Source organism: Corvus moneduloides, chromosome 1, assembly GCF_009650955.1.
Source record: "Corvus moneduloides isolate bCorMon1 chromosome 1, bCorMon1.pri, whole genome shotgun sequence".
Classification (NCBI taxonomy): domain Eukaryota; kingdom Metazoa; phylum Chordata; class Aves; order Passeriformes; family Corvidae; genus Corvus; species Corvus moneduloides.
Window position 1 is genome coordinate 152,052,629 of NC_045476.1, and position 25,821 is coordinate 152,078,449.

Genomic DNA, 25,821 nt, shown 5'->3' on the forward strand with positions numbered 1-25,821 from the left:
GGGCAGGGCCCCACTGCCACTGCAGCACAGGCTGCTTTCAGAGCAGTCAGCACCACAAACCTCACCGGCCTGGTTCTGCATCCTCCTGGGGAGCTGGGGAGCTGGGGAGCTGGTTCACCACAGTTAAAAAATGGATCACTAATTTATCACTCCCCTGGGTCTACATAAGAAACCTAGCTGTCTGTCAGGATAGAGGGGAAAAAAGTAAACTTGGCAGAAAAAGAACTAAGAAGTGTAAAAAGATGACATGGAGGACACCAAGGAATTAAAAAGCAGAGTGTACAGTGTTGCACATATTGCAGAGACAGAATCTACATGGTCTTTCCAATGACGAGGCATGACAGGAAGTTTAATAAGAGAAGAAAGGGGTTAGGATCTTTGGCAAGATCTCCTTTTTCTTTTTGGAATGCATTAATAGTCCAATATTTTTGTCTCACTCATCTTCACACTTCAAAAAGTTCACATATTGCCTTAATCATTGTTGCTTTTCAACAGGCCCTAGCCAAGCATCCAACACTGCTTGTCTGTACTTTGTGCTGTCTCCCTCCCCTCCTCTTCTGGAGTGGAGGACTGAGCACGCTGTGCAGGGATGTTCTGGGTTTGTTTCCAGAGAAAACCAAGCTGAAGAAGCGCAGTTACCCTGGAGCCTGCATCCGATGGTGCCTGCAGCAGCCCTTTGCTGCACTGCCCGTGCTCCCACTCACCAGCCTGCAGCAAACACTCAAGAGCACCACTGCCTAACCCACACCTTGTCCAAGGCACTGGGCAACTCCTCTGTGCCTGCCACTGGGGGTTGCTGGCCAACTGATTCAAACATCTTATTTTGGACTATGAGCTGTGTGGCTTAGGCCACTGTGCTGGGGTAGAGTTAATTTTCTTCACAGTGGCTGCAATGGGGCTGTGTTTTGGATTTGTGCTGAACACAGGGTTGACACTACAGAAATGCTTTTGTTATTGCTGAGCAGGGCTTGCACAGAGCCAAGGCCTTTTCTGCTTTTCATACCACCACACTGGCAGGGAAATTGGGGGTTTCTGGGAGGTTGGGAGGAGACACAGCCAGGACAGGTGACCCAAACTGACCTAAGGGAAATTCCAGACCATATGACATCATGCTCAGGGTTTAAAATGAGGGGAAGAAGGGGGAAGAAGGAGGAAGAGGGAGACATTTGGCGCTATGGTGTTTGTTTTATCAAGTCACCATTACACGTGATGGGGCCCTGCTCTCCTGGAAATGGCCAAACACCTGCCTGCCCCCGGGAAGCAGTGACTTAATTCCTTGTTTTGCTTCACTTTTGTACGCAGCTTTTGCTTTCCCTATTAAACTGTCTTTATCTCAACCCATGAGTGTTCTGGCTTTTACCCTACCAGTTCTCTCCCTGATCCCGCTGGTGGGAGAGTGAACGAGCGGCTGCCTGGGGCTTGGCTGCTGGCTGGGATTAAACCACAACAGCCACCAAGTGCTGTGAAATGATCAAGGAACTTAAAATGTGATTCCAGAGGTATGAAGGATAAAGGCTGTGATGTCCTTGCAGACATCTGATTTGGTGCAGACTTCTTCCGTGGTGATATCCTCAGACATAGACATACACTGGCTCTGCAGTTAGCAGGCAAGTGATTATTCTGATGGTATCTAGAACCGTCAGAGCACTCTGACACAACAGTATTACAACAGAAGATGGATCACATCCACCAAAAAAAAAAAAATCCTGCTAGGAATTTTCTTCCAGGCATTATATTTTAAGAAGAGGATACACTGCTTGCAGGTTTCAGACAACAAAAGTCCCTCTCAACTGTTTTACTCCTTTCCTAAGGAAAGTTAACTTGGGACTTTACTTAGGCAAGTTGAAATGTGAAATGAATATCTGTTCATAACAGAATCCCTCTTAGCTGTCTCAAAAGACTGAGAGTCCTGAAATAAAATACAATTTAAAAAAAAAATCACAAACCAAAATCAGTCTCCCAAACAAATGAAAAAACGCATAACATAACTTCAACACCAGGGATACATTAATTGGTTTCATTAAACTAAATCTTCCAGGAACACTTCTGTCTTCACTTTGTTTTTTCTGCTCTGAGCAAAAACTCCAGCTTGCTGGTTACCCATCTGCTTCAGCTTTAGAGTTTTTGCTGTCTGTTGGGCTCCTGCAGCCACATGGGCCGATGTGTCTCAAAGCAGCACTAAAAACATGTGTGAGTGCTGGAGTTAGATGTGATGGACACCAAGGCTGTGGGAGCTGCAGGTTATGTCCCCTGGAGTCCAGCCCCAGCACAGGCAGGAGAGGGGCAGTGGGGAGAGCCGTGTGCTCCTGTCCTTTTAGCAATCCCTACCAACAACAGGGCACATGCAGGGAAGGGGCAGATGATGCATGAGCCACCTGATGGTCCCTGGGAGCACTTCTGTAAGGGTTAATTAAATTGTGAGCAATGGCACATGGTCTTCCACCTTTGTGATCTGATCCTGGTGTGGGCTGTGATCATTATCACTACCGCATCAGTGCTTATGAGGGGTTTGACGATGAAGTTGCCAATGGGCAGCACAGATGAAGATATGCTCTTCTGAGGGCAATGGGAGCGTTGTGAGCTCCTGAGCTATGCCAGGGGCTCTGCAAATGTTCCCTGCCTGGTGTTCTTCACTGGCATGGAAAAACCTAAGGGACTGACTTCCAGCAGCTGGAGGTGGATCAGCCATGGGCACTCATTTGCAGTTTTCAGGGGGAAGCAGGCAGACCAGGAAATGTGGAGCCTTAACAAGTGTGCATTACAACTGTGCACAAAGACAGGTGCAATTGCAGAAGCATTAGCATAAGACGAATGCATTTGCACCTACAAAGTGAGCTCCTTTCAGTGGTACAAATGTGTCAAAAAGTCATGTGAAAAATTGCAAAACAGTTAGAAAAGAAACCTGCTTTTGAAAGTGCAGCCTGGGTCCTACTTCTGAAGAGGCTTTCATCTTTCCTCTGTCTCTGAATTCAGAAAGGATTCTATCCACATTTGAGATCATCTGTCTCCCCTTTTAATAGCAGTCTAATTATGATTATCTGTTAATAATTTATAAGAATGATCAGGCCTTCCCTTCTCCTGTGTGTGAAGATAAGACACAGCATTTACAAGCCCCCCCCCCCTTTTCCTTGAGCCAGATCAATAGTCCCATCACAAGGCATCAAAATGTTAAGGAATGGTCAAGGAGGATCCCTACAGTAATATTTTTTCCAAAATGAATTCCAGAAGTGTTTCTTAAGAAATACATTTACTACCAATGACAAGGATAGTGATTCATAAGCCATAAAGCCTTGCAAAGTCAAGATCACACATGACAACTTCTCCATGCATTGGGTAGCTCCCATTTTTCACCGTGTCAGTTTTCTAATGTGGATTCAGATAATGAAGAAAGTATTTCCTTAGGGGAGAAAACTCATCAAGATGCTGAGATTTTTTCCCAGTGACCAATTGCATGTCATGAAAACCAAGGTCTGATACCAGCTGAGGACAGGAGTAGCTGGACAGGTACAGAAACCTTGCTGCTCGGCAAGGTCCCAGACAATTTTTACTCACCTCTAGTGTAGTCAATACAATCTTCTCAACTGAAGAAAAATAAGCCTCCCACAAGAACTGTGTCTGCTGTCTAAGTGCTAGGATTTTATCCTGATGGATAGACCTGATTGTAGAAGGAATCTGTAATACAAGATGTAATACAGTCAGAAGCTTTAGAAACAACACAATCTCAAATTAATATGCCGCTGACAAGCCCTCTCCTCTATTAGCAGGTTATACAGCTTCAGCACTCCTGTCCAATGGAGATGCGTGTCAACAGTTAAAGCCTTGATGTAAAACAAGTAAGACACAACCCTTTATAACTTCTGGTATTGAATATATTATTTTTTTAAAATCTGCTTTCTTTTAGTTTTTAATTGTTTTATGGTCACAAAACCTTGTGGTGTGGCATAGTAAGGAGGTCCTCCATGCACCCCTCATGCTTTTCATCCCACAAAACTCTTTGTGGACTAGTATTTTAACAAGCTAGTACCTGCAGGTCTTAAGAGTTCAATAATCCCCATGCTCCAAGTATATTAACAGGATCTGGAATTGCATTTACCACAGCATGGCAACACTAAGTGTCCCAAGGAAAACATAGCAACACCTTAAGTAAGACTCCCCTTTTTGGGAGCCTGTGGATCGAATTGCATTTCACTAATTACCTTAGGTAGACCTAAGAATAATATCTTCCACTACATCTGTTATTCACAAGGGAAAACAGTACAAATTTTTGCCTTTTTCTCATTAAATCTACACATTAATTGTTGTATAAGTTGCCTTACAAATAAACCCCAAATTGTCCTGCTGCAACACTTTTCCATTAAAAAATGACACTGCTCACTAGATCAGAACGGGAGTGTCTACAAAAGATGTCATTATCTTTTACCATCCCCATGTCCTTCTTGAACCTAAGGTGTGTATGTGCCATTCTTTAACTTAGGACATTGACCAAGGCCTCCAGTACAACTTGGACAATGAGAAGTGACACTATCAAGGGAATTTAACTGAAATTTGCTTTGGTGACAAGGACTAGTCACAGCACCAGAATGGCATTTAGGATATGTTGCTGCTTTGTGCTCATCTTTTTCTAGAAATTAATAGCTGTGCGCTTGCACCGACATTTTTGTGATTTCTAACTGGAATCACAGAATTGTTTAAGTTGGAAAAGACCTCTAAGTTCATCAAGCCCAACCACTAAATTAGGCCAACTTGTTCTCAGACACTCCTTTCTCATAAATCTTTTACCTGAGTCATTAGTTTTAAAAGCAAATACCTGGGCTGTGTATTTGGTCCTTGTGCATTCCAGCTTATTCTGAAGTTTGCCTGCATACCACCACATCCAACCCTTTTCTGACCAAAACACACTCTGCTTATTCCTAAAATACTCTGAGAAGTGGCAGCAATCATTATTTGATTTCAAATATTCCCAAATCAAATTATTTCCTGTGAAACCTCTTTCCTGAAGAAAAACTGTGACTTCAAGAATTTACATGTAAAAAATTTTCACAATAATCAGCAAATTCTTTACTTGCAGAGTTTGAAACCAGGTCTGGACGCTTTGTCCATGGCTCCACTGGCTGCAGTGTCAGATGGGCCAATCTTTGCTCTCTCAGCCCTTCACCTCTTAGACCATCATCTTAGAGACACTGCTAATATAGTACAGACTTTGGGCTTATGAGAGAGTTAGCACTGCAGCAAGCCTGAGCAGAAGAAAATGGTCAGATTGTCCAAGATGCTACTTTATGTTCCTTCCCTATAGGCCCTTTAAGTAAAACCTAGGTCTTTAGGTAAAATATTCCCTGCAGAAGTAGTATGAAAGACAGAACCTGAAAATATGTATTAGCACATGTCTTTCCAAGTGATCACATCACTATTCATGATGTGTTCCAGTAAGTAGAAGGATAATAAACATTACCTGCACCGGCTGCACAGATGTGCATTAATCACACCCAGAAACACTATCAGTAGCAAAGACAAGATTCAAGTCACTTTGCAGTGGCAATACAGCATTTTCTCAATAAACATTTCATTGCAATATGTGCAACCTTGTGTGGTGTGTGTGTATACACGTGTAAGTAACCAGTAAAATCAATACTCAATCCTCACTACACCTTTTGAAAGGGAAGGCTGCTCTGACTATGAAGGTTACTGCAAGAAGTTATGATTTTACACACCATACCATGCTTGTGAGTGACAGCAAACACAGTGTCAAGGTTTAAAAAAGCCTTGATGGTGGCTCTGTTACAACAGCTGGAAAGAAAAATCAGGGCTCCCATTTTAAATGCATTTACCTATTCTATTAATCTACTTGTCCAGAAGGACAGGTGGAGAAAATGATGTATTAATACTAATCTGGCATGATTACATTGGAATTATTAGAACTTTAATAAAAGGTCATTTCAGCAATGAGTAGGGGGGAGGGAGAAACCACCCTGCACAAATAAGTGCAGAAAGGCTGGATTAAGCTCTCCCAGTGCTATGATGAGGAGAATATGCAAATAAAAACATCCGAGTTGCTCTCAAACAGGAAATTAAGAACTGTAACATAACAAAAACATTTCCCAGAGCAGACATTCAGGCCCTCTGCCAGCTCTTTAAAAACACTGTTAATACCAGTGCAGTAGCTGTTCAATATGGAAGCAGCTGTGTGAAGTGAACGAATGGCACGTTACCGGAAAACATGAAGATCAGCAAATTATTATTATTTAAAGAGAGACATAATTTTGCTCAGAAAAAATGTGTTGTCCACAAAAGCAAAAATCAAATCGCCCTTTTATATTTGCAGCTTGTATCACACTAAGTAGAACAGGCAGCACATTGCAAGGCTTGCTAAGCCAGCTCTTCACAAATATTTACTTCTTTAGACAAATTAACAGCCATGTAAAGACATTGCAAGAATACTTTGGTTTGGGGTGGCACTACACCTGTACCTTAGAGGGCTTCTCTCTGTGGATGACACTAAATTCAAGGATAAAAAAAAAAAATCCCTCTTAGTGACTACTTTGTGTTTATTCCAGATCTTGTGGATCTCAGCTTCATGCTAGGCAATGGCACTTTGGGGAAACCAATTTTTCAAGAACTTCTTCTAACATCAACTTCTCTGCAGAATTTACAGAATATATTTAGATTGCAAAACCCACTAAGGTAGCTGAAAAAACCCAAAACAACCATAGTGTATTTAAAACCAAAGCAGATGCTGAAAGTAGCAGGGAATTTGTAACTTCTCAGCCCACTTTTGTTCCATGATCTCAAGATCAAAAATAAGTGACATGAACACTGCTTCAGAAAGCAATGCTACGTGGTCCACGCATCAGAAAAGGGACAGATTCTGCTTCCCACCAAATCGTTAGATGTTAACTCCTGCCTGAGAAAATACCTGCTTTCTTGAGGATACTCCTGAGGATAAACTATTTTTTAAGCACTGGAGCAGAATCCACCCTCAAATGTTTTTCCTTTCATCACAGTACCTGGACAGGCCAACCTCAGATTGGCATCCAAGTGCTCCACACCAGAAGAGATTTCATGCTCTTTGCAAAACTAAAAGTCTCCTGCACTTAAGAATGTGGCCTGGTGGCTGCAATGACCTTCAAATCAAATAATGAATGATGTAATATTAAATGAGTTCACAGCCAGTCTGACACATACAATCCCTTCATGATAAAAATTCTTTTACAGCCCTGACCTTTTGGATTCATCTTCCCTGTCCATTTAGATGGTGGCAGAAATAATCAACGCATCTGCTGAAGGCCGCGGTCTCTTTCTTACCTGTAATAACAATCTCTCATCGCCTATGATGGCAGCTTGGTTCCAATCAATCACTTCCGAGAACGGCAACTCCCATCCATTGCTGAGCATGACCGGGACGCAGGCAGCCTGTGGGCACAGAGCACGGCCACCATCAGCAGCTGCCCCACCACCAGGGCAAGCTTCAAGCTTTCCACCAATACCATCACCCCGTTCTCTGCACAAGCTCAGGAGAGGCAACATGGCAAAGAACATCAGAAGCCAGAAGCCGTAGGAGGGCAGCTCAAGTGTTAGTAGTTTTCCATTTTGGGTTTATTCATATGCACTGAAAGGTGGGGTTTGCACAGAGAGTGGCCATTTGTCATCTGGTGCTTACGCTGCCAGATGAGGGCAGAACTGCTCAATGCAGCAGATGGAACACTAGAGAATGTAATACAAAATGATGGCCTCTCTCACTGCTTTGTGAACCATTTGGCAAGGAGCAACTTCCCTAATTTTTTTAGTATGTTGCTGACAACCCGAGAGAAAATACAGATCATATTTAACTCCTGAGCACCTTTCCCATGAAGGGGTAAATTCTCTATCCTGTTTGGTATCAACTCTCCAAACAGAGGCAGCTGCACAAACACAACTTGTCTGTCATCACCTGTCTACAAAAATAAGAACTGTTGTATGTCTTAAAACAAACAAACAAATGGCATACACATTTAGTATCTATTTCATATCGGTATGATCTGTCTAAACTAATTAAACTTCTACGAGTTTTACAAGTTCTTCTGCACAGACAGTTTGTGAATACTTAGTAAATAGGTCAGTATTTCCATAAACACATGATCAACCGTTCTGTTCTGGTCAGCTCAATCACAACATAAGAACCAAGCCAAAAACCTTCTGATGTGACGAAATAACCTAGTACCAGAGGATTTTTATCAAATCTGTGGTCTGGGTTAGTTTCTTTTGGATCAAACCAAGTTTAAGTGCTCCGAGTTCGGTCCAGACTAGGGTTCAGGCCTCCCAAAACATGGTATAAACGGGAATCTTTCAGACTGCTGTACCTTCCTTGGTAAGATGTATCACGCACAGCATCTTAGACTGGTCAAATCTACACTACAGCAGTGATTATGATGTGTAAAGAACCGTGATCTTCTGTAAGAAATTACATCAGTGCATGAAAAAAGCCAACCAGAAAACACTTAGTAATGTGTTTTCATGTTTAAAACATTTCACTAATGTGAATTGTGAATGGATTGGGACTTTCAACATTATCTGGATCCAGACAGAAACTGGGAATACATCATTATTGGTGAATACGGCTGCTAGCATGATAGCAAAATCATCAGTTGTCTACATTTTATCATTGACCTGGAGCCCCCAAGTTCTGGGCAGTGAGGTACACTCCCTGCTTTCTCCTCTTGAGATGATGTATCTAACAGAAGCTGTGTGACTTTGGGCCCAGATGAGAGAAGAGCTGAGGAATGCTCTTCAGGAGGATCTGAAGTGACTTGTCATCTCATGTAAGCCGAGCCTCTTCTTCCTCTGAAGAGACTGGAGAGAGAACAGCACTTTTCAGGCTATTAATCTTCTCCTTAGTAGGAGAAAGGCAAGCGACAGTCCAGAACTTGGGTCTCAAATTCGATTGCAGGTGTGAGGTTCAGTGGTTACACCCACGTGTCCAGAGCATGTAGGGTACCCAAGAAATCCAAAGGCTGGCAGACATGACACAGGATCTACTGGAGTCCTTCCAGAGAAGCAGCAGAAAGCCAGAAGTGTTTCTGGGTACCCTGGGCTTCTAAAATGACATAATACACCTACACATAGGTACCTGAATCCTGCTCAGCACTGCAGTAAACAATACTCCCTAACAGTGGCTGGGACATTTTATGGTTGATGATGTAAAGGGCTGTCATGCCATTCATTAACAGCTTTACTGTCAATGCTGGGACATTTCCCAAATGGCAAGAGCATTCCTGGAGGCAGGACCCTGTAAGGTGTGTTCATTTGCCATTTCACTGAAACTGAAGTGCCTCAGCAGCTCCTTCTCTTCACTTCAGCCCCCATGGAAATCCAGATGCCAGACCTAGAGGGGAGTTGCAGCACCTCACAAAATGCTCTCTATGGCTGACTGAAGATCCAGGACCCCAGGACTGAGCTGATGTTTGCAAAAAAAAAAAAGTCAGACAGGTCAAAGGCAGTGTAGGCAGGTGTCAGGCTTGACTACCATGCTGTCTGGCCACAAGGACACAAGGACTCTGGAGTCCTTTTGCATTGCCTTCTGCTGCTGCCCCACGGCAAAAAGGGGACCACTAACCAAAACATTTTTAAAAGGTGAAGGACATTCAGGTGCTGTCCCAGACAGCATGCGAGCTCCCTGAGATCAGCTTATATCCACCTTCATGTGAAGCTTCCATGTGGAGCTTTACCACCTCCAGGCCACCTTCTGTATGTTCAGCAAGCACCATCTCAAAACTGGCAATGCATAAGCAGATCTGTTTTGGCTAAGCGAAAACAAAAAGCTATTTTTACTGCCCCAGGGCTTACTGGTAAAGGCCAGTGTCTCCCAGGGAAAGTCTCACAGCTTGATAAAATACTGTTCTAAACTGGTCCAATCTCTCAGCCTCACCACATGCAGGGAAACCCTTTTCCTGGAGGTAATGCAATCCAACCTTCAGATGAGTTCAATGCTCAGCCCCTCCTGGGAAGAAGCTGCCAATTGCTCCAGAAGTATGAATAGAGGCTTTTGCAAAGTGGATTACTGTCCACCAAGGAAATGAAACACATTTCCCTCCTCCCCGCCTCCTTGCTATTGCACACTGAATTGCAGCCAGCGTAGCCACTGCTTTAAACTGCAGCTCTTACCTGCAAGGCTTCCAGAAACCTGAAAGAGCCAAGCCGGCGGCCACGGGGAACCAGACAGAAAGTGGCATTGTGCAGCATTTCACGGTAATCATACCTAACAAGAACAGGGGAGAAAAGAGAAAATTCAATTAGTGGTGAGTCCTAGAGTAACTGGGCGTGAAAATGCAAACAGCTGTTGAGATACATCTGGATAAAATCATCCCCAACCAAGACTGTTCACCACCAGGTTAACTAGCTCCCTCCATGCATGTGTATCAGCCCCCTCTCTGGCTCCTTTTTGTTCATCCTCAGGAGCAACCAAGATGGGAGAGAGCTGGGGAGAGTGGGAATGACACTGTTAAGGAAGGAAGTAATTTTGCCTTTGAAATAATGAGACCGTTTTATATAAACAATGCACAACTCCTAACAACAAACTCACACTAAATATTTTGGTACCCAAAGCATTGTTGCAGCACTTCTGTGACCCTGATTCTATTCAGATTTAGGCAAAGCCATGCACAACTGTGTTCATTTCTGCACAAGAGGTTTGTACAAAGCAAAAAAATATTTGAACTATGCCAATTTGAGCAGGCACTAAAAAAGGGATGGGGGGTTATAATGACTCACTTGGTGGTTATTGTTAAGTGTGGAGAGAGGAGTAACTACCAGATTTTGGCAAGTAACCACATGGCTGCAATGATCCATGCTCCTGTGAATGAAAGTGCTTATAGACACTTCTGGGTTTTTTTTTTCCAATTCCATCAATCACCACAAAATCAGTCACCAAAACCACACATCAAATCCCAACAGTGTTATCAGCCTGTTATCAGCGAACTGTACTTCTGACAAGCCCATGGAACTGTGAATGGCATTGACCTCGTCTGAGTCAAAAGGATCCAGACTGAACACCCTCCATTCTCCAGAGTGTCATGGACTCTGCACATAGATGTTATTTTGACAGCAACTTGTAGCACTGGAATTTTTTGACACCAATAGTCTAATTTTACCATGTCCTGCAGGAAGAGCAATTTTTTTATATGTGTCTACGTGTATAGATATACATACATACATGATTATATTTTATATACAAAGAAGTCAGGATCTATGTTTGTATTCTCACACAGGCCAGACAGATGGGAGTAAGCCAATTTTCAATTATAAGCTCTGTCTTTAGGAAGAGACATCTTGCAAAGGCCCATTTGCTTAAACAACCGTGTATAGCTAATTTGCACAAGAAAAGGTCACTGTGAATGGATTAAGATTATCTCCACTGAGAGTAAAATAAAACCCCTCATTGCATTAATTAAAACTACAAAACAGACTTCAAAGTCCCTGTCATAGGTTAGCAAGCATAGTCCCGGAAGGGACGTCCTTGCTAAGGGGTGCTTACAGTTTCCTCTGGGAACTGATAGAACCTATCAGCTGGCCAGTTTGGATATGGACAATTCTCTAAGCCACTTAAAGTTGTGATCACCTCTGTGATCCACATTTAAGAATAGGCAAACTCCCCCTCCAAGCTCTCTCTCGTTTCCGGCGCTGGGACAGGTGGCTGCAGGCCCCGTGTGGGGCCCAGCGGGCCCGACCAGGCCCTGCTTGGGCCAGGCCGGGCCGGGCCACGGCCATCCTGAAGCCGATGGACCTGTTCCAGCCGTGGAACCCCCCCCCACTGCCTTGCCGTGGGCAGCCGGAGCGGCTCGGCTCTCCCCCCTCTCCACTGCGATAAGAAAAATTCAACATTCCAGCTGCAAAGCTGCAAGGCCGAGGTGAGAGTAACCCTTTTATTGCTGTGAAGAGCTGAAAACCTGAGGGAAGAGAGAGAGGAGATGCTTAAAGCTGAAATTCTGTTGTGAAGCTATGATATATCAGAGTATCCTGTTGTAATTTCATGAAGATATGGGGGGTGGAGTGTTCAACTCGTGAGCAGAAGCACCTGCGCCGAGATAGGCAGATGCTGACGCAGCTGTAATTTAATGAGAAGTTTGGACAGGGAGAGGTGGACCAGATGAGGACTTTTGCTCCAAACGGGAAAGGAGAAAACCTCAGTCCCTAGAGATGAACCAGATGAGGACTTTTGCTCCAAATGGGAAAGGAGAAAACCTCAGTTCCTAGAGATGCTCCCAGAGATAGTCCTAAAGATGAAGATGATGAAGACCCTTTGCTCCCAGGGAAGGAGAAGGGCCTCTGTTTTTGTTTCTGAACGGCTCAACCTTAAAATTGTACCCCAAAAAACTTCAAGAGTGGACCCTCGAAAGCAGTTGTGGGAAAAGCTGCAAGTCGGGGGAAAGGACTCACACGCAGGCAGAGAGACTCCTCTTCCTAAATGGACTGAAAAATATTTGGAAGTGGGCAGCTGTCTCGTTGTGATACTGTTTTCATAGCATGAGCAAGAAGAGACTTCTCTTTCTAAATGGACTGAACAAGGTTATTATGGAAGTGGTAAACAGACTGAACATCTTAAGGGTTGTCTTTTCACATTGTCAGTGGGAGAAGGGAGGAAGGTGGGGGGAGGAGGAGAGTTCTGAAGGTGGTATAATTTTTTTTTTCTTCTTTTAGGTCTGTTAATAAACTTCTTTATATTCTTTCAAGTTTGGTGCCTGTTTTGCATTTCTCCTAATTCTTATCTCACAGCAGATAAACAGTAATGAGTATTTTGGACCAAACCACTACACTAAATTGGTGTTTCTGCCCGGTTACAAACCAAACCCGCGACAGTCCCTTTTTTCTTTTGAATCCTATCTCAACTTTGACTAAAATACATATATACATATTCCATCTGAGTGGCAGCAATTTATTTTTCTCTGTGTGGGATAGAGATTGGCAGCCATGTTCCAGCTCACCAGTTAGCACTGACACAGCACACAGGGGAAAATATGAGGAAACTGGTATATCAAAAAAACCCCCCAAAACCCAAAAAAAAGTTGCCATTTTTAAGCACTCCTTTTTTACATGTTGAGAGGTCTGAGGTGCATTGCTTTTACTGTGTATTGTAGGACAGAAAATGTTAATAAATACCAAAAATCGAATACCCCATAGGGCTAGAATACACCAGTCAGAAGTTCCCCATCATTAGCTAGCTAAAAATGTAAAATCCTGTTAGTATCCCAGAATGCAACACTATCCACAAAACATTGATGGCAAAACCAGAACACGAAGCAAAGCAGAGAGCAAGGCCACTGCAAGTGAGTCTTCCATATCCCAGTGACATCCTATACTGGGCAACTTTTCTTTCATATCTAACTTGCTGCTATTAGGATAGATTTACAAAGGGAAAAAAAAAGGAAAAGGATTTTGTTGACCATTTTCCATGTGATTTATTGCTGAGCTCTGTAATAGCACAGTTCATGGTCATCAAGCAATTTATCTACAATCATATGTACACAGAAAGCCCCATCCTAACCTTGCTGTATGGGCACAGAATTTCTACTTCCTTCAGGGAGGACTCACAAATACAGAAGGAGTAGATCCAGAGTAAAGTAATACCTATCAAGAGCTGCTGCAGTGAATGAACCGCATCAGAGATTCTATTGAATAAATTTCCCTGCAATTTCAACCAAAATGCTTTAAGGTGACTCAATGGGATCTCTGAGCACAGTGATAAGGGACCCATGTCCAGTTTAAACCCCTCAGAGACCACTCCAAGATCAAGTATCTATTTGAAATCTGCAAACATAAGGTTCTGCTTTTACTCCTATGAGTTCATGGGTAGCACCCCAAACAATGGGAGCACCCTGCCTTAGCTGGAAAAAAGAAGATGGCCCAGCATGTTTAAATACAAATTTGGAAAAACTTTTTGTGCACCACATGTAACCAGCCCCAAATACACAAACATTTCTTCAGGCTGCAAGCATAGCTTTGTAATTTGAAACATCGCTTGTGGAGGAAATAATTTACACATACCGAACAGTATTTCAGAGTCAAGCTTGCAGTAGAGACCGTTTCATTTTTTTTCAGACTGCCAGGCAGCATTTGGAGGAGACCTTGGCCATAGAAACGTCACCTCGTAAATGAAACTCCAGCACGCAGGCCATGGCGAGGACAGAAGGCTCAGGGCAACTTTCAGTTTCAGACTCCTTCCCATTCAGCCCAGACAGAACCATGCACACAGCAGCAGGTTTGAGTTTTGCCAGCATTTTGTCAGGGACCGAAAATCATTTATGTACGACTGGCATTTTTTTCCACATAGAAAGCACACAGCATTACACCTGAAAGCATCTCTGCACTTCCTTTAACTCAGACTTAAAATACTTTCAATGAAGTGAGTGAGATAATCTCTATGATTAAAGGTAGGTACCTGAGTTAAGTATTTGCTGGACTTGAAATTTCTCCTTCACTTGTCCAGGAGAGAAATTGGAGCTGGCACAGACTTCCAGGAACACCCTCTCAGCTAGAGCTACTGATGTTGCACATTAAGTACCGATCTGGCATCTAATGCAAACATCAGTATCGGATCAACAATGAGCTTTATTTCCCTACTATCTCCACTGAATAATCTTAGCAAAACCTCAGGGAGACAATGAAGTACGAGAACCCCGACTTGCAACTGGAAAAGGCGTCTTAAGCTATAGAGAAAAGAGTCAAATATTTAGAAGAGGTTCTTCCAGAGTTTCCTCTTCTTCTTCTTCCCAGCAATGGGGGTTAGATCTGTTTCCAGAACTACTTATTTCCATTAGCTGGTAAGATCTGAATATGGCAGGGACTTTTGTTATGGTTTTCCAGCTTGCATTGCTGTGGTTTCTGCAAACTCAGAGCTGCCAGCATGTGTGGACAGCTATCCATTACCTGCCTGTTGAGACACTCTTATTTTCACTCAGCTGTGGAGGTTTTTCAGGCTCCAGAGAATCAGAGCAAAGACCAGCACTGCAGAGCACTGAGCAGGGGTGGACTGGGCACTTCTTCCTTACTTCTGCTGCTTCGGTGTTGCACTACTTCTGGCACTTTCCTTCCAGCAGTTTATCTTCCCTAGCATTTATTGTAGAAAAGCTTTTAGAGGAGTCCTCTGCTTTGCTCAGAAGGTATTTATTTCTAGAAAGCTCCAGGTTTCCACATTAGAAGACTGTCGGGGAGTGGGGGCACATGCTTAGTGCTCATACGTTCCTGATTCCTTCATTCTGCACGCTTGCACAGAGGTAGCATTTTACTGCCAATTTTAGGGTCGGTTTGGCCTGGGTCTCAGCTGCAGCATTCAAATGTTAAAATCCAAAATGCATATGCCTTAAAAATGACAGTTGGGTCTTCAAAACTAAAATAGCTACAGATTTAATCCAAAGCTGGCATCCCTCTGTAGGTATTAGAGGCATGTTTTATTAACTTTCAGGCTTCTTTTAGTAATTATTACTTGTACCTTGCTCACAGCTAATACCTTTTTAGGCAGCATAAAAGAATAGCTCCATTTGCAATCAATTCTAATTTATTCACAACTTAATTGAATTATTCCCTCCCTGCCACCACCCATAGTTGAGGAAACATGTTTGGCCCCATCTATCACACAGGTGTAAACACTGCAATGCCATGTGGGCAATTATCCAAAGGAGAAACACTGCTCAGCCAAATGCTCTTACCATTTTAACTTCTTGCTCCAACACACAGTGTTTGTCTTTCCCCATCCCCCCTCTTTTTTCTTCTGATGTGCCGACCATGTCAATCAGCACATGGATTAGAAGGCTGTTTGGGATTCCTGGTACTCCATTATCCCAAAGAGCCCCAGCAGGCTGCAGAGGCTCTGCAGTGACTAATCAGCCATGCCATGCATTCCTTCCTACAGCTTAAGCATTTCCCCATGTCACAACACTGTAGAGATTATAAACTAGCCTGGGAAACATTTTCACTACCAATTTTAGTATAAACTGGTTTTTTTTTTGAAAGCCACATCCTCATCACCACTGATTAAAGAGAGGTCTAAAATCTAAAAAGACTGTTTAGACCATCAGATATGTCTAGATGCAATGATTATCATAATACTTTATCTAGCTGTATGTCACCTGTCATGTAGGCTACATGTTTTCTTACAGGATACCATCACCATTCCCATTTCATAGGTGGAAAACCTGAGACACAAATAACTGATGGCTTCTCCAGCAACTAGAGGAACCTTGGGAATGCTAACCACAGCATCCTGAGTATCCTGACCTTACTTCTCCCTCTTTGGTGATGCGGCATTCACTGAAATCCAGTTGCATGTCATAGCTATTAAAATTCAGATGGAAGTAACAGAAGCCGGACCCAAGCCAAATACAACAGGTTTAACTCAAATCAAATGCAATGGGTTTAACCCAGCAGTACATATTTTAACAGCGCCACACATAATCCATCTTTTGGAAGATGCTGGAGCTGATCTTTGGCAGGGACTATCAGCACATTCCGCTTTAGATGTCAGATGTGACTAGAGCTGTTTTTTTACTTCTTGAGCCAAAAAATTGCAATGGTACTTAACCAACTATGTCCAGGGCTCCCTCTCTGAATCTGCAAGCCCATGAACACACACTGCATCTTCCAAAAGTTTCTGTATCAGATGAAGTACTACAACAAAGACAGACAGTAAATACCTGTAACACAAAGGTAAACGGAGAAGTGTTTCCCTGTTCTCCAGTATATTAATTTTCAGCTATTAACCAATTGGCCATTTTTCTATGTGTGAATGCTTAATGCAGATGGCTCTGAACTACTGACTGGAGAGCCTGAGAAGAAACCCCACTCAGTCACACAGAGCATCTCGTTGCTTGGTTTCCATTAAGGTATCTTGCCTTTTAAATAAACTGTCAAGTAAACCTTGGCATTGAAAACACCAAGTGAGTAACTGCCTCTGTAGAAGAGCTGACAGCTCGGCTGTGTGTCAGATAGATAGCTGCCCAAGACTGAGCTGGGAAGGCTCATGCATCCTGCTTGGAAGGGTGCCGTCACTGCGAGCTGCTTGCTTCTGGATTTACAGCGCGCAATGCTTTGGGGTGATCTGAATGCCAGTTAACTAGCTACTGGCTGGCAGTTCGTCTCCCGCTCTGCAAGTGCTGGTTCTGGAATTAGAAAGTTTGGAGGTGCAAAAACATAATTGGAAAACTTTTTTTTCCCTGTTTAAAAGGCTAATTGATTTCACAGGTGTTTAATTATCATTTGCTGTGAGATAATACCTTGTAGCGCCATAAAAAATGGATTTAATTTTCGAGTGCTTGCAAAACCATTGCCAAAGCAAAGTTAGAGCGAAAGCTAGATAATTATTCTATAAATCAAACACACTGCCTCCTTTCTTTGAAATTTTTAATACTTGCCTATAATGATATCTGACGACCTTGAAACTAACATAAAAAGGATTTTCTTGCCAAGTGCTGAAAAGCGGCCATTGGAGTATTTCTTTCAGTCTAGCTCATTACCGCAGCCACTGACACCACACCGCCCTGGCTGCTGGACTCCAAGGGATGCTACTGTCTAACTACAGCAGCAGCAGGTGTGAACAGTGATTTCAGAACACAGGTAACGGCTGAGTATGGGTATGAGCATGAGCCCAATCTGAAAATTCTGCATGATTGTACTAGGCCTTGCTATGGAAATGAAACTCGGCAAGCATGCAGCAACTAACAGCAAAGTACGACTGTTTTCTCCATTCTGTGCCAGCATCTTCATTTAGTTCGGAAGGTTGGATTAACAAAGAAAAACAGGGAAGTAGACTTTTCACTTTAATGCACTGCTAAAGAAACCTTATTTTACAGTTAAGATGGACAGTAACCGTACAAAATGAAAGTGCCTTTCAAGTCTTCAGTGACATCACTGTTGGATTCAGTTAACTTCAATATTATGCAGAAAAACACTTGGGTACACAAGCCGTTAAAGTCAATGCACATTCTAACAAATAAAAATGCTCTAAAGATTTCTGTCTAAATATTTACACATAATGTCCTGCAAATCTATATGCTGCATGCAAAGCATGCACAACATCTGGATTGCAAAATACTATCCAATCCCAGTGTAGCAGCTACACCACCCAGAACAAGTAGTCTTACACAGCAGCAAATGTGGTTTCACCAACATAATTTGATGTTTGAAGATAACTGCTTATTTAGCAAGTGTACCAGAGTGGGTTTGTAAGTCACATGTCAGAGGCAAACCTTGCACAAGTGCCTCTCTAGGCAGCGTTACGCCCCAGTTACCAGCAACCTGCTAACGGCACCACGTAGTGCTTCTTCTAAAACCAAACACTGGCTCCTAGGCTTTGAAGTCCTCTAAGAGCGCCTGTTTCACAGCTGCACCTCATGGTGCTGGCAGCAAGGAAACTCATATCATGCCTGAACAAGAAAAATCCATGGAGCAGCAAATGCAGTGCTTGCCTGTATTTTGTAAAGAATGTAAATGTAGCCCCACACATTGTAAATTCAATACCCTCCAGGCTGGTGGGAAAGCAGTGAAGATACTGATGCTTGCAGGTGCAGATGCACACCCAGGAACATGCGCACACACACAGTCACATGGTGAAATTTTACCTGGCCCCACCTCCCCTGCCATGCCCTCTGAAGTGACAAAAACATGTACGGATCCTCTTTGTCTGAAATGTGCCCACCTGGCACTTATTGAACACCAAGGTGCTGGACCCTTACAAGATAAAGATAAGACCAAGCTGTTAAGATGATCCGGTGGCTCAGACAGCCTCTTTCTAAAAGGATTCTTCTAACAATAAATTACACCAGCGGTTTGCATCATTATGGTACCTCTACCTTGCGATTTTCTGGAGATCATGAACTCCTTTTAGAATATTTTAATATAAAGAACCCCAGCCTGCTGGCAGGAGAACAAAGCAGCACCTCCACTTCACTGATGAAACCGCCATGCACTTGGGCTTCATCTACTCAGCCTTGTTCCTCAGTATTCTGCATAGAAAAATGCAGGAGTAAGTTGAAAGTAGTATCTTACTCTTGACAGCCTGCTTTGGTGTTTCAACACGGAACTAATAGCCTGGGCTGCATCAAAAGAAGTGTGACCAGCAGGTTATGCAGATGGTTCTCCCCCTCTACTCTGCTCTGGTGAGGCCCTACCTGGAGCACCGTGTCCAGCTCTGGGCTCCCCAACACAAGGACATCAACCTGTCGGAGCAGGTCCAGAGGAGGCCACAGAGATGATCAGAGGGCTGGAGCACCCCTCCTATGATTGAAACACTGAGGGTTTGGGCTGTTCAACCTGGAGTAAAGAAGGATCCGGTGAGTCCTTATTGGGGCTTTTCAATATATAAAGGGGGCTTACATGAAAGATGGAAAAAAGACTTTTTACCACATCCTGTAGTGACAAGCATAACGCTTTTAAATTAAAAGTGACTGGATTTACATTGGACATAAGGAAGAATTTTCCACTGGGAGGGTGATGAGGCACTAGAACAGATTGTCCCATCTCTGGAAGTGGTCAAGGCCAGGCTGGATTGGGCTCTGAGCAACCTGGTCTAGTGGAAGGTGTCCTTGCCCATGGCAGAGAGGCTGGACTAGATGATCTTTCAATATCCCTCCCAACCCAAATCATTCTGTAATTCTACGATGCTTATTTTTAAAATTGGGGATATCCTATTCTGTCCTTCACAGAATGACTTTGTTTGGACTTTAGCCTTTTCCTAGCAGTGAAGCAGTGTCAAACACTTGTCCTAAATAGCTCCATCTACTCCCATTAACTGAACCCACATGCTGTGACAGTCCAGCAGTGAACATCTTTGGCATAATTTCCCACTGCTAAGACAATTTTCTTATTGATTTATTGTCTAACTTAAAAAAACCCAAAAAACAACCAAAACCAACAAACCAAAAACCCAAATGACTACTGGAATTTCAGTTATTCAAGCATCAGTTTGGATTAAAGATCCAAACAAGAAAAATCTATACTGCATTTTCTGAACAAAGAAACAAATTTTAGTTCATCTGCTACCCACTCTAATTTTGAGATTACAGGACATACCTGAAAGCCTCAGCATGCAGACATACAAAAGACTCATTGTGAGATCTTTCACCTGTCAACACACCTGTTGGCTCCGAAGCTGATGACAGCTACCTACCTGTCAAAGAAACAAAAGGTCTCCAAATCTTCCTTAATTATTTTTAAATAGTTCTTTATTAAAAACTTAAGGTTAAAAAATGCTGAAGAGGATCAGTTTTCCACAGTTTCACACTTCAGTATCTGCACTTACTGAATGTTTTAACTAACCTAGAAAGAAAAAAGGTTGATTACAAGCCCTAGAGGGTAAAATATGGATAAAATCAGTGTTCTGCACCCATTTGTGCAACAGTCCAATAACTGGACCCAGCAGAGACCAGAGGACTCCACTGCAAAGAACACCATCCTCTCCATTAAGCTGCCTGTAGGACTGGGGCTTCAGCATGGCAGTAGAGAAAGTACAACCCCCTGAAGATCGAATTAGAAGAGGTTATAGCTTCTATTCTTGCTTTGAATGTCTGGCTGAGCTCTTTACCAAACGATTTAGAATAGTTCTTGCAAAGCTTATCATTTTCTATTCAGCTCCACAGATTTTCCCATTAGGGCTATCGAGCTCCTAAGTGGCTTGTTGGCATCTTTAAAAGTTATAGTCCTCCAGACACAACATCTAAAAATGGAAAGCAAAGATGATGTGCAATGCTGGCTCTAATTATGCAGGAGTTCATTTCTATGAATGACTGGATTTGTTTCCAAAAAAACAAAGAGGGACTTTACACAGGAACTGCTGGCAGAGCCCCATGTTGTCTAGGCATGCTGACCTAAAATGTGACCATGCTTGGAGGAGAAATTAGTTCATCAAATCCAAGGAACAACTTTGAATGAAATAGAGAGCTGATGTTTTACTCATATGGAGTCAGCTGCAGCTTAGTCCCCAGGAGCAGTACACTACAACACATCTAGATACGTCAGTATTTTGGCTGATTATGAATTCTACTTGCCTTCATCTCAGGACCTCCAAGTATCTTCTTTCTCCTTACTATAAATGAGATAAAGCTACCTCAAAAATAGGATTGGGACACAGTGGACAGCAGGGAACAATCCTCATTCTATGTATTTTGGTTTTGTAGCTCTGAATTTTAGGGTGAACTGTTAACACAGCACTGTTTACAGTCCAGGCTGGTTTCCACTGGCTGACAGCAGGTGCTCATCTTCTGGACTTAATGTTAAGACTAATTTCTGCAATAAAGCAGAGCAGGAGTGTGAACTCTGGAAGGGCAGGAAAGTGCAATTCTTTTCCCTATTGCAGTCAACAGTCAGTATTAAAATAATTTTTAAGAGAGAGGAGAGAGGCTATAGCAGGAAAAATGCACTGATAAATGTTTTTTGGTGATGCCTCCTATACCCATTCACAGTTTTGCTAACATAAAGCTAAATCAAGGCCATGCCATTTGCGGTTTGAGAACCAGGACCGTGCTTCACTGAGTGGCCAGGTAAAATGGAATCTGTCACTCCGCAGATCTGCTGCTTCTCTGTGCTTGCTCACTTTTGCTGACTACAATAAAATCCAAGTTCTCTCTTATTTGTTTTTCTCCGCAAAAAAAGGCATCTATAACTAGTGCACAGGTCCTCTTCATTTCTACATCACCAAGTGCCCTTCGGAGCCACTCTCCTCTCCTCCTCAGCCAGAGTGAGCTGCATGCCATTGAGCATCAGTTTAGAATTGCAGATGGCTTTTATTAGGCGTTTTTTACCTTTCACAGTGTTGTTGAGGCAACTCCAGTGGTCTTCAGTTGATACTGAATCAGAGCAGGGTGTCTGTATTACATTCAGTAATATAAAAAGGCTGGAGAGAGTTTTACCCACTTTCAAAGGTGCAAGGAATAATCGTTTTAAACTGAAAGAAGCTAAGTTTAGTTGGATATAAGGAAGAAATTTTTTACTTTGAGGGTGCTGAGACACTGGAATAGATTGCCCAGGGAAGTTCAGGATGCTCCGTTGCTGGAAGTGCTCAAGGTCAGATTGGTTGGGGTTTTGAGCAATCTGATCTATGCAAGATGGTCTGTCCACAGCAGGGGATTGGACCAGATGATATTTTAAGATCCAACCCAAACCTTCCTATGAGTCTATAATTCCCCATTGTGACATACAGGACTTTTAGGCAAAATTGCTGTCTAAGAAACCCCAGAAGCACGTTTGCATCCATGCATACTTACATGCACACACTTCCACACTATTTACAAAGGACTTTCATCTGGAAACCACTGATGCATGTGCTTAGCTACCTTCTCCTGCCTGACCCTGTCCTGACACATAAAAGAACCTCACATACGATTTTTGCAAAATTACTTTTTCAAAAATCAAGGCCCATTTTGACAACGTTAGAGGAATAACCAACCACAGCAAAGTGAAGGAGAGCTCTTCTCAAGCACGCAAAGCAAGAAAACCAGTCTGAAAATGTTAAATGCCAAACACTGCCTAAACCAGACCATTTCATATCTCTGAGCACCACTCTCACTGTGCACCTAAGAGTCCCATAGACATACCTGTTGATGGTGATTGCCTGACTGCTCACATCTGTACCTCCAGTACCTCACTGCAGTGTCAGGCATCTGAGCTATGTTGGGCCCAAGCCTACAAACTGCAGATGGTGTTTCTCCATCCTTATTGATGCCCACTCCTGCTCCCAGTGCTCACCAATCAGAATCTTCTTTCACCTTTTTAGCATTCCTGCCCCGCTGGGCAGTGTTTGCCTGAACGTGCTACGTCTGTTTGCAAGCTAATAAATTATTTACACAAACTATTCAGGCATAGCAGCAAAGATATAAAACATTTATCAACAAAAGGAACAGTTTGTCATTTTAAAATAATTATGTTTCTTTAAAGAAACCAACAAATTCAGTTGCCTCAGAATTACTAGTTTGTGCAGACTTGAGAGGACTCCCTCTTTTGCAGAGAGGTGTCTTCAAATAAAGCTTTAACCATGAGAAATTTTATACCTCAGCAAGGAAATCTAAAGCTGGTAGGTTTTGTAGCCAGAACCCCAATGAGAAGCACAGATGAGGTTAGGCATATGTTGGCACCTTCTCCTGTGATCTGCCAAACACTGAAATGCTTCACATGAGCTGTAGAAGAGCAGGGAACTCTCAAGTGTATTTGCAACTCTGCTCTGTGGCCAGTAGCTGAAGCACAGCTACACCACACTTACACCAGGCAGCAGCCCTACCAGCCCCAGCCCTGGAACACTGCCACACACCTCCTCCAGCACCACTGGGAAGTGTGCAAGGCCAGAATGACACTGCCTGGCAAAAAAAGCCCTTTGCTCTCTCCCTGCTCCCCGGCCTGCCTTTTAGTATCTCCACCAGCAGTGAAGGTGCAAGGACAAATGGAAAGGGAAAGGCATCTGCATGCAAGTGCTCAGAGAGACCTATGATCTGGTGCGCTTTGCATACTGCCAAGGAAAACATGACTGTCCAGACAAAAGGGTTTACTAGAGGATGCCAGCAGTGATGAGATTAGTCAGAGGAACAACAGCTCTTCAGCCAAATGCTAACAGCCACCAGATGGAGGGGGAAATTGTTGACTGTAAGAGAGGCCATGCAATGACACAGTGCAACATGCAACGGGACTGGTTTTTTATACAGGTGTGTTAATGTTGGTATTAGTTTTAAAATATTTAATATTATTTTTGAAATTCCAGTGACAAGCACAGAGCAGGTGAAGACATCTGTAAAAGAGCCTTCTCTATCAGAGTAACTTCAACTTCCTACCTCTTAAAAACTGTAATTGAAGCACCCTGTGTTAGTGGGAGAACAGGCTGCACAGTTCCCAGCTGAGTCTGGATTTTGTGTGTTGTGTCCCCAAGGGGTATAAACAAGACCTCGAGCTCTCCCTACAAACTTTCAAGCAGCTGTTCTCCCCCAGCTGCCCCTCTCAGACTCCAGATGGGCTGTGATACAAGCCTTTTCCTACAGCAGTGCTTCAAATCACGTGTTAGATGAGACAGCAATTTTTGCCAACATTGGAGGCTAAAAAGGTGCAGACCTGCAGCAGGGTTCTGGAGCATCCTCATGTATCTTTTACATACTGTTTAAGAGGCTATAAAATGCAGTAAAGCAAAATATCATGCTTGGCATCTGAAACAATACTTTTTACCTTAGAAAGGAGCAATTCTGTGTAGGATTAGAGGGTCATTGTGGACAAGCAGCTCAAGGCTGTTACAGAAGAGCAAATGAATACTTACATAAACCGTGTACACATGGAGAAGAAATTGTCCCTTTGTACCTGGAATCAGTGAGGCAGACACCAGAAAACACACTGTGCTAATATTCCCACCTTTTATAAAGATGGTGGATAATTGAAGACAGAGAAAAGGGACAGAGAAGTTATTTACGGGACTGTAGTGAACACCCTTCTGAGAGAGACTGAAAGACCTCAGCTTGTTCAGCTTATCAGTGAGAGGAGGAAGAGTGGCTTGATTACAGCATATAAGTGGCTCTACAGGGAGAAAAATAAAAGAAAGCAAGAGTTCTTCAACCTGCTGGAAAAGGGCACAACAAGAATCAAGCGGTGGAAGTTAAAAGTGAAACAAACATCAATAGAAATCTGTAGTAATGCCCAGCACTGAAGGTATTTTAAGCACTGAACCAAACTGCCAGGAGAGATGGTGGCTCCTCCATTAAATGATCTCTTGAAATAGGAAGGATGTGCTTAGCCAGAGGACACGCAGTAACTCATCCTGCTTTGCTGGACGCAGCACGGGGTAAAGCGGGTGACACAGAATGGGCTGCGCAGGAAACCAGACACAGTAATCTCCTGATCCATCTGGCCTTCCATTTTCTGTAAAAGCTACTAGTATCTGGTGCTTTTTCACAGTCCTGAGCACAAATCCTCTACCTCCAATATTCCATCATGTAAACTTCATCCAATTACATTAGTATTGAAATGCCTGGGGCTATCTTCTGATAAGCAGCCCAGGCACTACTTAGATCACTTTACTGGAGGTACAACAAATTCTGTAAGACTAAATAACAACAGCCTACACTTGATAACAAGCTTCAGGATTTTTCTACTTCAGACCAACACATTCAACTTACTCAAGATTTATTTATCTGATGGATGGACAGTTAGAAATGTGTCTTTTTTTTTTTTTTTTTTTTATTGAGATCATTATTATATTTCTATAGATCTCAACTGGTTTAATTCCTATAAAACTCTCCACAAGACTTTTCCACAAGGATGATCACCCCAAACAAAGTATCAAGGTTGATTATAATTTTGGCAAACTTAAGAGAGGCATCCATAAATTAGCAGAGAAGAAAGGGGAAAAAACCCAAACCAGTAAATTATTATGCCTAAATGGAAATTTTAAAATGATCTTGTTTTAATGGATTACTGAAGCCCTCCCGAGTTCATCTGCAGATACTGGAAGCATGAATGGATAAAACTGGAAGCCTAGGGATTAGCAAAGTCATTAACACAATCACATTTTCCCTACGCGGAATATTTTCTTTTCTCCTCCCTCCACCTTTCAAAGGTTTATGATCTCTGTCTAGTAATGCAGCCAGTTATTCCACAAAACCTCCCACAAAAGATAATAAACACATCAGTGTTATTATCTTTGCACTGAGATGTCGTGTTTAAAACTAGTTTCTCATCAGAAATTAATATTCTGCTGTGGGGGGGTTGCAGAAACGGAGAAAGAATGAGAAATAAATTTGAAGGCAGCTCCTTGCTTGTTTTATCATCCCCCAGGTTAGTTTGTATTCAGAGAGGAGGAAGGTGTGAGCACTGCAGTCACACCTCTCAAATACAGGTTTT

The 25,821-nt window shown here is 42.8% G+C and overlaps 1 protein-coding gene across 1 annotated transcript in view; it reads right to left on the bottom strand.

Moving 5' to 3' along the window:
* EXT1 (exostosin glycosyltransferase 1) overlaps nucleotides 1–25,821 on the bottom strand; it is a 185,838-nt gene that overhangs the window by 19,160 nt on the left and 140,857 nt on the right. Inside the window, exons 2-4 of the mRNA XM_032131971.1 lie at nucleotides 10,135–10,228; nucleotides 7,300–7,407; nucleotides 3,553–3,672 (exon numbers count right to left, since the gene is read on the bottom strand). Coding sequence (XP_031987862.1) covers nucleotides 3,553–3,672; nucleotides 7,300–7,407; nucleotides 10,135–10,228 — 322 coding nt within the window. The remainder of the gene's footprint in view (nucleotides 1–3,552; nucleotides 3,673–7,299; nucleotides 7,408–10,134; nucleotides 10,229–25,821) is intronic.